Below are 13,115 nucleotides of genomic sequence, written 5' to 3' on the forward strand. Positions count from 1 at the left end.
ACCCGGCCACCCTGCTCCCGGAACTGGGGCCCCAGGCCCAGGTAATCCATAACTGTCACCAAATCCTGGCTGAGGCCCACGGCACCCGAAAAGACCTAACCGACCAGCCTCTGCCGGATGCCGAAATGACCTGGTTCACGGATGGGAGCAGCTTTCTACAGAACGGTGAGCGGAGGGCTGGGGCAGCGGTGGTGGATGGAAAAACTGTTATCTGGTCAAGTGCCTTAAAGCCTGGAACTTCTGCTCAAAAAGCCGAGCTCATAGCCTTAACTCAAGCTTTAAAACTGGCACAAGACAAAAAGGTCAACATTTACACAGACAGTCGGTATGCATTCGCCACTGCCCATGTACATGGGGAGATATACCGGCTAAGGGGCCTCTTAACCTCGGCAGGCAAGGACATTAAAAATAAGCAGGAAATCCTAGATCTTCTACAGGCCCTGTTCCTGCCCAAAAGGTTGAGTATAATCCATTGCCCCGGGCACCAACGAGGAGACGACCCCGTAGCAAGGGGAAACAGGATGGCAGACGAGGCCGCTAGGGCGGCAGCCCTGAGCCAACAGGTGCTCCCGTTAAAGACAACTGAGCCCACCCAAGTATCGAGGGAACCACCTTTCCTCTATTCGGACCAAGACTTAGATACGATCCAGCGGCTCGGTGCAGAGTATGATGAACAAATAAGGGTTTGGAGGCTCGGAGAAAAAATAGTCCTGCCACACCAATTGACTAAAAAAATAATTACCAGCCTCCATCAATGGACTCATTTGGGACACAAAAAACTAAAAGCAGCCTTACAGGAAGATAGGCAGTCTTATTACATCCCCGGACTTGACTCTTTAGTCCAGCAGGTGACTGAATCCTGTGTTCCGTGTGCCAAGGTAAATCCCAGACACCTCAAGCTCCCGGAGGGAGCTAGGGTAAGAGGAGACCGACCAGGAATCAACTGGGAGGTCGATTTCACTGAGATAAGACCGGGCAGTTATGGGAATAAGTATCTTCTAGTTTTTGTAGACACCTTCTCCGGATGGACTGAGGCATTCCCCACAAAACGGGAAACCGCCCAGGTGGTCGTCAAGAAGATCATAGAGGAGATCTTCCCCCGGTTCGGCTTGCCTAAGGTAATCGGGTCCGACAATGGCCCAGCGTTTGTCTCCCAGGTAAGTCAGTTGGTGGCCAAAGCATTAGGCATAAATTGGAAATTGCACTGTGCCTATAGACCCCAAAGTTCAGGACAGGTAGAAAGAATGAACAGAACAATTAAAGAGACCCTGACCAAATTAGCGTTGGAGACTGGCGTTAAAGACTGGGTCCAACTCCTCCCTATGGTGTTGTTCCGAATCCGAAACACGCCCTCTCATTGCGGGCTGACACCATACGAAATCCTTTATGGAGGGCCCCCACCAGTAGCAGGCTTGCTTGACCTTGCCAGTGACTCCGTTGCCGATGCCCCTAAGTTACAGGCCCGGTTGAGAGCGCTCCAGATCATCCAGAACCAGGTCTGGAAACCTCTTGCAGCAGCCTACCAACCCGAGACGACAACCATCCCACATCCTTTCCAAATCGGTGATGCTGTGTATGTCCGAAGGCACCAATCTAAGACTCTAGAGCCCCGGTGGAAAGGCCCTTTCACTGTGCTGTTGACAACTCCCACCGCTCTCAAGGTCGACGGAATCGCTGCTTGGGTCCACGCCTCACACGTGAAGCGAGCACCACCTCCCCAGGGCCCCGAGGATCCGGATAGACCAGCCAAATGGAAGCTCCAGCGCACTCAGAACCCACTCAAGCTAAGACTTTCAAAAACTGTTTAATATTTGTGATGTTCCTGGCCTTTCCCCATTGTTTTTCCAATCCCCATGCTCCACAATTGTTAACGTGGGAAGTAATTTCCTCCACAGGACGGGTGGCCTGGTCTGCTAGTGGGTTACATACCCCCGGGGCATGGTGGCCCACCTTATACCCGGACGTATGTCAACTGGTTACTGGGTTAGATACCTGGGATGTACCTGACCAGGATAATTTGACAAAAATCCCTAAAAATAGTCTTAACTATTGGGGCGTGTATGGCTCCCAGTCCCCAGTCAGTGGGACCCAACCCAGTCCAGCAAGAACAGAGTTCCCTCCCTCCAGTGAGGCAGGCTCTCCCCAGGCCACCCCTCTTGCCAGCCACCCTTTCGCCTAGCTTGGCAAGTTTAACTCCAAACGCTTCAAGCCCCCGTACAACCGGACAGCGGCTGTTTAACCTTTTGACAGGGGCCTTTCTGGCCCTCAACCAGACCAATCTGGAGCTGACCGAGTCCTGTTGGCTATGCCTAGCCCCAGGTCCACCTTATTACGAGGGCCTCGCGGTCCCCAGGACCTGGAATGGCACTACAAAGGCAAATAATTGCCTCTTGCCCCTTTGGGCGCGTCTCACTCTTACAGAGGTGTCGGGACAAGGTACTTGTGTAGAAAATCCTCCCTTGTCCCATCGACACTTGTGCAATGTCACCCACAATGTTACTATACGAGACGGCTCATGTATTCTTAACAGGTTGCTCCAGTTTATCCGCGAGAGGCTTTTCCTTATCCAAACCCGGGTGCTGACTCAACAGTACCAGTGTCAAGCTTCAAAGACCTCCGAGGTCCAATAGATTTTAAGATTAAAATCTGTGCAAAAAGAAAAGGAGGGAATGAAGGACCCTTATGAGGGAGAGGGACAAGAAATTAGGCCTGGGCAAATATCAGGGGCTTCTTAAGAGGTTGGATGTTCCCCAGAGTCTAGCGGGCAGGACGTTCTCTGGGAAGGAAAAGTCAATCCCCTTCAGAGAATCTCTAGGCGCCCAGAGCAGAGCTGCCACTCCCCTCCAGGAAACCTCTGGGCGCGCCCAGAGCAGAGCTGCCCCTCCCTTCGGAGGGTCTCTAGGCGCACACTTATGATGTCACTGCGACCGGCCAATCCTGTAACATCTTAGCACTCTCCCTCAGCATTCTCCGGTATGCTAATTGTCCCTCCGAACCAACCAATCCCGTGCCACCTCTGCATTTTATACCAGCACTCTCCACCAGCATTCTTCGCCAGCATTCTCCCATATGCTAACGGTCCCTCTGAACTGACCAATCCTATGCATGCGTTAGGAATATGCTAATTCGTTGCCTATATAACCTGTGTGAAACTGCCGCTCAAGGCTCCTCCTCACTGCCTGAGGTGGGGGCCCGTTTGCGCAAACGTACAATAAATACCTCATGCTTTTGCATCAACTGGTTTGGAGTCTGGATTTTTGGGCGTCCTCTCGAGCAAGTGGGCATCTCTACTACTGAGAGGTCCTACAAGGACACGGCCACCTCAGAGTGAGGACGCGGCCACCTCAGAGTGAGGACGCGGCCACCTCAGAGTGAGGACGTGACCACCTCAGAGTGAGGATGCGGCCACCTCAGAGTGAGGACCTGACCACCTCAGAGTGAGGACGCGGCCACCTCAGAGTGAGGACGCGGCCACCTCAGAGTGAGGACCTGACCACCTCAGAGTGAGGACACGGCCACCTCAGAGTGAGGACACGGTCACCTCAGAGTGAGGACCTGACCACCTCAGAGTGAGGACCTGACCACCTCAGAGTGAGGACACGGCCACCTCAGAGTGAGGACACGGCCACCTCAGAGTGAGGACGCGGCCACCTCAGAGTGAGGACGTGACCACCTCAGAGTGAGGACGCGGCCACCTCAGAGTGAGGACACGGCCACCTCAGAGTGAGGACATGGCCACCTAGAGTGAGGACCTGACCACCTCAGAGTGAGGACACGGCCACCTCAGAGTGAGGACCTGACCACCTCAGAGTGAGGACACGGCCACCTCAGAGTGAGGACACAGCCACCTCAGAGTGAGGACATGGCCACCTCAGAGTGAGGACCTGACCACCTCAGAGTGAGGACACGGCCACCTCAGAGTGAGGACGCGGCCACCTCAGAGTGAGGACCTGACCACCTCAGAGTGAGGACACGGCCACCTCAGAGTGAGGACCTGACCACCTCAGAGTGAGGACACGGCCACCTCAGAGTGAGGACACGGCCACCTCAGAGTGAGGACACGGCCATCTCAGATGCCTCAGAGTGAGGACGTGGCCACCTCAGACACCTCAGAGGGAGGACATGCCTGCCTTGCAGTGAGGATACAAACACTTCAGAGAAGCAGGACTTGTCCATTTGGGTCACTCAGCCACACAGTGAAGATGACCCCAGGTGATACCCAAGAAGCCCTCACTCAGGAGGGGGCGGGCACCACATGTAGCTGGTGTGAAGTGAATTCACCAGGTGGAAAGGTTACCATCGTGAGAAACGCATCAGGCGCTGGCTCCGTGGGAAAGGCAGCCCCTCCTGAGAGGGCGGGCGGACCTGCAGCGGGCACAGGCCAGGGAGAGCTGGCACTGCGCACAGGGGACCTGCAGCGCGGGCCTTGCCATTCCCGAGCTCACACGTGCAGCCCTGTCTACACACAGGGGCTTCCCCCGTGGTCTGAAACCGCAGTCTCTGACAGTCACCACACGTCTCCATGTGGAGTGTTTTCCCATCATGGCTAAGGACAATTCTTTTCTCTCAGAAAACCACAGACCCAGTGGGTAGGGCTGAGGGGCCAATGCCGGCCTTCCACGCATCGAGGGTCTTCTCTCCGACCTTTGCTGAGAACAGAGGGCTCTTGGGAAGCAGCAGCTCCAGTTTTCTGGGAGCTTCTCTTGGATTAACTTTAGAGGCTTCCCTTAAAGTAGGAGTCAATGCTCATGTTAAAACTGGCATTTGACTTTTAAAAGTCATTTACAGTGCAAGTTGTGGATGAAGGGGGTTGCCAATAAAGTGGAACAGAAGCAGAGCTGCTAGCCACACGCTCCGGCCAGGAGCTGCTGGGTTTCAGGGAAGGAGGCAGCAGGGCTGCCCCTCTGGCCTGCCCCGCGCCGTTCTGGAAGGGCAGGGGAGTGAGTTTCTGACTCGACTGGGGAGTGTGGCCCGATCAGGGAGCACAGAACCCCCGAGGGCTCTCTGCTTTCAGCAGACAGCGATTTTGTCTGCGGTTTTGTCAGAAGGAGGCAGAGCCCAGTGGAATGGCGTGGAGTCGGTCAAGTACTAACAGGGCTGAGTCTTCGGCAGGGCAGGGCAGGGAGGGGCCAGCACGGGGCCAGCCCCGGCAGAGGCAGGCCTGGGGCAGAGCGGCCCTAGCCCCCAGTCCCTGATGGAGGGGAGGGGCAGTGAGAGAAGGAGACCCCTCAGGGTCTTGCTTGAACAGCCTGAATGGACAGTGTGTCCGTTAACCGGATGGAAACCCAGGGGCAGGTCTCGGGGCGGCTTCGAGGGTGTGAGTTGCAGATGTTGTGCTCATTTTGTAATAAACTCCCACAAGCATCGTCTGTTCACAGCTTCCCCGGCCGCACTCGGCAGATCCTTGGCCTGGGCGGCAGAGTTCAGCTCCTGTCCTGAGGGCCAGGCCCTGCACCCGTGCTGGCTGCAAGTGAGCTGAGGTCTCTCAGGGGCCGGGGGCTGCCACAGCCTCGCCACGTGGCCTTCTCCACTGTCAGCGAGACTGAGTCCCAAGACACTCGGCCCATTCCGGGCCTTCACCTGCAAAGCTCAGAGCTCCTGGACTGGTGCTCGGTGGGTGACCTGGAGAAGGGTGCACACTGGGTAGAGTGGGGGACCACCCGGGAGAACGGGGTGGGGGCAGGACCAAGGCCGTGTGCCTTCGCGGGGCTGAAGAGGTTGGGAGTGGGAAGGAGCTGGCAGGGACCCCAGCATCAGCCCTGGCCCGGGGCGAGTACAGCCCTGTCCTCTGGGGCTTCTCTTTTAGGAGAAGACACCCGCTCTCTCCACCTCCTCGCGGCGACCACTCCCCTCCCAAAGCGGCTCAGCCTTGTCCGTGGCGAGAGCTCCTTAGAGCGGCCAGTTCTTGCTCATATTGTGACACCCATTCAGTCACACAAACCCACGGATGACGCCTTCCCCGCTGTCTCGCCCGGCGCCCTGGGACCTGTGAGTCTGGGGCCAGCGTGGCCACGGTCACAGGGCCCGGCCTGCTCTGCCCTGCCCACCTCTGCCCAGGAGTGCAGAGCTGCCTCATTCGTGGGGATGTCACAGTGACCCCAAAGCCAGCTGAAGGGCCCTTCGACAATGGTTCCCAGGTCCAGCCCGGTGAAGGGGGCTGCTCAGGGCCAGGGCCACGCCGGCTCCTCACCAGCTTCCAGCACTCACCGGACAGGTAAGCGAAGCGCTTCTTCAGCTGGTCGTGGATGTCGGCGGCGCAGAGAGGGACGATGTCCTGGCGCATGATTTCATCTGAGGGAAGAGCAGATGGCGCTGTCAGTCACAGGTGGCCCCGCCCCAAGCCTGCAGGTGCCCCCCGCCCCCACCCAGCGACCGGCCTCCCCAGGGACCTGCCCAGCGGATTGGCGGTCACGTGGCTGGGAAAAGGCACTTCCGTTTTCCAGCACTTGGAAGCCTTTGTTTCTCGAGGCACGGAGCTGTGTGCTGAGTGATTTAGCATCAGATTTTTAAGAGATGCAGAGAGAAATATACACACACACACACAGAGAGAGAGAGAGAGAGAGAGAGGGAACAAGGCACAGATGAGGGCAGAGGGGAAGGCCGTGGGGGGAACCCTGGGGAGGGCTGGGACCTGACTCACCGATGAACACACACTTTGGTCTCTGTCCCCACCCACACCTTGGAGGAGGTCCAGGCACCTCTTGGGGCGCTCACCTGTTGCCTACACAAGGACCTGCAGGCCAACAAGCAAACCCACCCTGTGACAGGTCCACCAACCCACACCAGGGGTCCAGGTCTGCGCCTGATTCTGGCCACGTGTGCACCTGCACTGAGCAGGTGGCAGGTCAGCAGCCACAGGCAGAGTCCCTGACCTCAGAAATGGCGGGAAGCGACTCTGGAGGCCCTAAGTGGAGATAAGGGGTCAGGGGACACAGGTAGCACCTCCCATCCCAGTGGGAATCTATCAGCCAGGAGCAGTGGGGCTCAGCAGGATGGCGAGGGAGCCATGTGGAAGTGGACAGAGGTTTGTGGTCGCCGGGCAGGGCGGTGCTAGGGCTCAGCAGGGCATGGGGAAGCCCCGCGTGCTCCTGTCTGTGTGGCGGGGGCTGGGGGAGCTTTCGGCTTTTCTGAGCAACTCCAAACCAGGCACCTGCAGAAGCTGAGGATCTATACCCGTTCTCTCCGGTGAGCACCAGATTCAAAGTGACCGGGATTTACGCCTAAAACGTCACCCTCACGACTCTTGCCACTGACTAGTGAGAGGCCTGAGGCATCACTTTCACACCTGGAGGACCCAGCCACAGACACCCCAGGTCCTAGCCAGGGCGGCAGATGCTGTCTACCTGGCTGCTGCCTCGCATCCTGCTGGTCCGGTCTCGCAAAGCAGCGCAGGGAAACACGGCGGCTCCACACACACCTGTGAGCGGGGCGGCTGCACGGCTGCCTGCCCTCGGCCAGGAGCTGCCAGGGCCGCAGGTCACGGCCACACCGGTGGCGGCACTTGAGCCAAGAAAGAGCGAAAGGGAACACTCATCCAATTGCAGACCTCAGGCGGGTCCTGGGACAGCTCAGCGCCCCCAGCCCAGCACCACAGCAACGACGCTCTTGTAGGAGGAACCCAGGCTGGGAACGGTCGCTCAGAGAAGGCTAGAAATGCATGTTTATGCACCTGGGAGCGGCGACTTCCGGCCTGGAGGTGCCGCACGTAGAGGAAGGCAAGTGGGGAGCCACGGGTGTATTACCTCTCAACACGAAGAGTGGGGAGTCCACCAGGAACCCCGGAGTTTCTACCTCAAACCCTCCTCTCCTGCCCTGGGAAGCAAACATCTACACCCGACTCTGGGCCAGGGAGTGTTCTGACCTCACGGCACCCACACTCTCCATCTACACCCGACTCTGGGCCAGGGAGTGTTCTGACCTCACGGCACCCACGCTCTCCACTGGACGTGCTGACCTCACGGCACCCACGCTCTCCACTGGACATCCTGACCTCACGGCACCCACGCTCTCCACTGGACGTGCTGACCTCACGGCACCCACGCTCTCCACTGGACGTCCTGACCTCACGGCACCCACACTCTCCACTGGACGTCCTGACCTCACGGCACCCACGCTCTCCATGGGGACGTCCTGACCTCACTGCACCCACACTCTCCATCTACACCCGACTCTGGGCCAGGGAGTGTTCTGACCTCACAGCACCCACGCTCTCCACTGGACGTCCTGACCTCACGGCACCCGCACTCTCCATGGGGACGTCCTGACCTCACAGCACCCACGCTCTCCATGGGGATGTCCTGACCTCATGGCACCCACGCTCTCCACTGGACGTCCTGACCTCACAGCACCCACGCTCTCCACTGGACATCCTGACCTCACGGCACCCGCGCTCTCCATGGGGACATCCTGACCTCACGGCACCCACGCTCTCCATGGGGACGTCCTGACCTCACAGCACCCACGCTCTCCACTGGACGTCCTGATGACACTGCACCCACGCTCTCCACTGGACGTCCTGACCTCACGGCACCCGCGCTCTCCACTGTGGCCGGGGGCTTCCTGAAGTCTTTGGACTTCCAAGGTGCCGATGGCAGCTGGGGCCCACGGTGGGGCTGGTTTGGACACTGTCTCCCCCACATCAGTGAGTGGCCGTATAAGTCCCTGCCTTGGTTCTGGGAACGTCCGCCCTCGAGGTCCCTGCCTTCCACGTCTCAGCATCCAGACGGCACTGCCCACAAGGGGAGACAGGCGTGCGTGTCATGGCCTCCAGTGTGGAAATTTCCACACGAGTCCTCAGTCTTCATCCTGACTGATGTGAGCAGTGCTGCTCCCCTTGGGCCAGCCCCCAGCCTCCTGGGCACAGCTCTGGGCCTCACAGGTCTTGGAGCCCAGGAGCCTGGCCCCCAGCCCTGGACCAGGGACAGGCCGGCTCTGCCCATGGTCCGTCCCCTGCCTGGGTCACGTGGGGCTGGGCACCATTGACAGATGTCCACAGGGTCTCATCACCCAGGCCCTGCCCCCGGTGTCTCCCTGGATGGGCCCAGGGCATCCAGCTTTGACCTGTGCATGGCCACTGCCTGCATAGCTTCCTGTCTTGCCCCGCTCTGGCCCTGTTCAGCTCCTTCCCAGAAGCCTCGCGTCTCACAGGTCTGTCTCCACCTCCTCCCTGGGAGGGCCTCACCGTCCTTGCCTCATGGGCACCCACATGTCTCCCCAACCCCTGCTCATGGCTGCCCCGGCTCAGGGCTGCGGGGGCCATGCCTGGGCTCCCCTGCCCCCAGGGCCCGGCCAGCACCCTGGAGGAGCTCAGAGAGTCGGCGTGGATGGAAGGGAGGGTGACTTCCAGGCCCCCTGGAGTGCAGCACTGGGTCCTCCAGAGCCTACAGGCTGGACTGGGTCCCTGCCTGTCATGGGCTCAGGCACGTGGCGCCCAGGCACTGCCCACTGTCCACCCCACGACGCACCTGGACCCCACACTTGCAAAGTCCTTAGGAATCAGAGATCTGGCCGCCTCGGGCCATCTCCGGCCACGCTTCCCACCTGACGGCGGCTGAGGACACTCGTGGGCGAGAGTGCGAGTTTTCACAGACACCCGGGGAAGCTCCGGGCCTGGGCCCTTCCTGACGGCTCACGCCAGACACCCTGGGCTCCTCCTCCAATCTCATTAACAAAGAACAGCACGGGGCAGTCGCACTGCTGAGACTCGGTTCAGGAGACAGAGGGTCCCGGAGGTGACCCGCCAGCCGCATGGGGCAGGAAGCGTGGTGACCCCGCAGTCTACGAGGTCACACATGGCGCAGCCTGGCGCCTGAACTTCTCCATCAGCGTCGGATCTGCGCGGGGAGAGTGAAGGAGGCCCTTGTGGGAAGGGGCCGGGGGTCAGCGGGCGGCGGCCAGGCCTGGCCCTGAGGCCAGAGGGGCCGCCGTGGAACCCCGGCCTGAGTGCTTGAGCGTAGGCGAGGGGGCTTCTTGTTTCTTGACGTCTCTGTCTCCCTCGAAAACCCACCCAAGCAAGCTTCCCAGGCAAGCTGGCTGGAAACCTGCTCTACTTTATCTCAGACATGGGCAGAGACGTCCAGGCAGAACCTTGCCTGCTCCTGACCCCTTGTGGGGCCGTCTGACCCCTGCCTGGTGCCCAGCAGCCAAGAAAAGGCACCAGAAGCAGGGTGGGGAAACCCAGGTGCGGGAGGGCAAAGCAGCTCGGTGCAAAGCCGGTCCCTGCTGCTGACCCTGGCCGGCCCTGGCCTCCCTCCTACAGGGTCCACTGTCTGCTAACTGCCCCTTTATTTGCGGCTGGCAAGGAGCCAGCCCACAGGCGTCAGCCCACTGCCGCTGAGACACAGCGGTTTCGCTGCTGCAGGTGCAGGCTGGGTCAGCCGGGCTCGCGTCACAGGCGCCCAGCGCAGGGATTGGCACCTGGAGAGGGAACAGCCAAAGAAAGGGAGGCCACAGAGCCCAAACGAGACCCAGTTTGGTACAGAGGGTACCGGGTGGGCGGGGCTGGAGCTGGGAGGGCAGCGGGCTGGTGGCCTCTCTCGGCTGTGGGGGAAGGGATGCCCTGAGCTCGTCTGCCCCAGCCTGGGCAGCAGTGCCCCTGGACAGCGGTCACGTCCGGCTTGGGGACGGAGATTTAGGCCGACCTGGTTGGCAGCATCTTCCCTCCAGGAAATCCCAAGTATTTTTAGCACCTGTCGCTGACAGATCAGAACCACAGAGCACGCGGCTCGGGTCGCTGGGTTTTCCTGCCTCAGACCGAATCCTTACAATTTTAAAATAAAAGCCCCCGTGGAAAAGCGCTCTCCCAAAGCAGTCACCAGGGAGGAAGCGAGGGCAGCCACAGGGGTCATTTCAGACCCGATCTGCAGGAGTCAGGGCTCAGGGGCCAGCGGTGGGCGCCGGCTCGGCCAGCACGGGGGTCTGTGTGATCTGTGCGGTGAGGCGTGCACACCAGGGTCCAGAGCCCCTCCAGAGGGTGTGGACTCCAGCCCACACTCCCCAGGGCAGCCTCCCCACTGGCCCGCGGTCCCCAGTGCAGGCCAGCGTGGGGGTCACCGGGAGGCCTGGTGCTCCCTCCCAGCACACAGTCGCCAACAGTCACCAAATGCACCTGGCATTTTCCGTCCATCATCCCCATGCTGGACGTGACCGCTGTCCAGGGACACTGCTGCTGAGGCTGGGGCTGAGTCAGGTCCTTGACAGGCGACCCCAAGCCTGCTACTGCTCTGAGGCTCCTCCCCTCCACCCTGCCGTGCCGCTGACTCCGGCCGCCTCCCTGACTCCCACCCCAGAGGGACCTGGGCCTGCCCTTGGGGCTGGACACCAGCTGTCCTTCCTGGGCTCTGGGTGTTGGCAGGCGTGGCGCACAGCTGCTCAGGGCGTTCACTGCACAGGGGCAGCCGAGCAGCTAAGTGGGTAGGGCAGTCAGTGTGCCCTACAGGAGCGACGCACGTGGCACAGGCCCTGCAGAGTCACGCAGGCCTGGCCACGCCTGCAGATGCACACGTCTCCCTGCCTCTGCCTGTCTCCCTGCCTCCGTCTGTCTCCCTGCCTCCGTCTGTCTTCTGTCTCCATGTCTGTCTCTCTGCCTCCGTCTGTCTGTCTCCCTGTCTCCGTCTGTCTCTGTCTCCTGTCTCCATGTCTGTCTCCCTGCTTCCATCTGTCTGTCTCCCTGCCTCCGTCTGTCTGTCTCCCTGTCTCCGTCTGTCTCCCTGTCTCCACCTGTCTGTCTTCTGTCTCCGTCTGTCTCTGTCTCCCTGTGTCTGTCTGTCTGTCTTCCTGCCTCTGTCTCCCTGCTTCCATCCGTCTGTCTCCCTGCCTCCATCACTCCCTCTCCCCGTGGCCCCCAGCCCACCCCCATTCTACACTCTGCTCCGCCCAACCTCCCACTGATGCCTGTTCTTCTCTGTGGAAGCTGAGGGCTCACACAGCCAGTCCCCAGCCCCTCCCCTGCTAGCAGGGGACACACCAGCCCTGCATGGGTGGATGACTGCCGGACCAAGGGCTGGGTACACCCTGGGAACATTTGCCGGGCCTGCAGTGGGAACAGGAACAGGTGACCACCTTGGGCTGAGCCCTCCTACCGTCTGGGTCCCCACACTTCCCTTGGCCCTTTGTCCCGAAGCCCAGTCACTGACTGCGGCCTGGAGCCTCAGCCCCACCCGTCACGGGAAGGGGCACGGGGAGCGATGTGCAGGGGCTGGGAGGACTTGGTCCCCTGCGAATGGCCGTGTCCCCACTGGTGGGTGTGTGACCCCTGCCATGGGGGCAGAGGTGCCTTGTGGGGGGAGGTCTGGGTGCACCAGGGCTTCCCCCAGCAACAGGAGACCATGGCAACTGCGAGTGCACAGCGCCATCCAGGGAGCCCTGCCCCGTGCCCTTGTCTCGCCCGTGCCCTCAGCTGGGCTGGCTGCTTCCTGACCTTGACTGCCTGGTGCTCTTCCCACCTCGCTGAGATGGACAAAAATCACAGGCACCCACGCCCTACAGCGTGATGCTCCAATTCACACCTCCACAGGGAAACCGTGGCCACGAGGAAGCTGATCCACGCGGCCACCACCACTTTCGGCGTGGTTGCAACACTTAAGATGTACGCCCGAGCACAGGAGAGGCCCGCAGTGTCTGCACACCTGCAGCTCTCCTCGCCCCGGGACCTGCGCCTGTCCCCCCCAGCCCCGGAAGCCAACGCCACGTGCTCAGCCACTGTGCGGTTCCCGTCAGCCTGTGCACACACAGCGGGAGCAGCTGGTGTTTGTCTTCCGTGTCTGACACGTTTCATGTAACACGGAACCTTCAGCTCCGCCCAGGCTGAGGCAAGCGACTGGATTTCCTTCTTTCTGGGGCTGCGTGGCATCCCACTGTGCACCTGCGCCATGTTCTCCTGGGTCCACCTGCTGAGGGACTTGGTGGAGCCCACTCCCGAGCTGCCTAGGAGCTGGGGGTGCAGAACCCCTGGCTCACCGCTGGGATGTGTGCCCAGAGCGGGGCTGCTGGACTGGACGGCGGCTGGCTTGTTGGGGACCCCCCAGTTCCCCACAGCTAATTTGCACTCCCGCAAGCAGCTTTCTCTCCGCAAACTCTCTCTGTGCAGGCCCAGAGGAAATGGCACAACCCGGGGC

At 60.5% G+C, this 13,115-nt stretch overlaps 1 protein-coding gene across 1 annotated transcript in view; it reads right to left on the reverse strand.

The window, feature by feature from the left end:
* Positions 1-13,115, reverse strand: part of MCF2L (MCF.2 cell line derived transforming sequence like) — a 148,093-nt gene that overhangs the window by 58,761 nt on the left and 76,217 nt on the right. Inside the window, exon 2 of the mRNA XM_062195250.1 lies at positions 6,208-6,291. Within this exon, the coding sequence (XP_062051234.1) occupies positions 6,208-6,283 (76 nt within the window). The 5' untranslated portion in view covers positions 6,284-6,291. The remainder of the gene's footprint in view (positions 1-6,207; positions 6,292-13,115) is intronic.

This window comes from Lepus europaeus, chromosome 6 (genome assembly GCF_033115175.1).
Source record: "Lepus europaeus isolate LE1 chromosome 6, mLepTim1.pri, whole genome shotgun sequence".
NCBI lineage: Eukaryota > Metazoa > Chordata > Mammalia > Lagomorpha > Leporidae > Lepus > Lepus europaeus.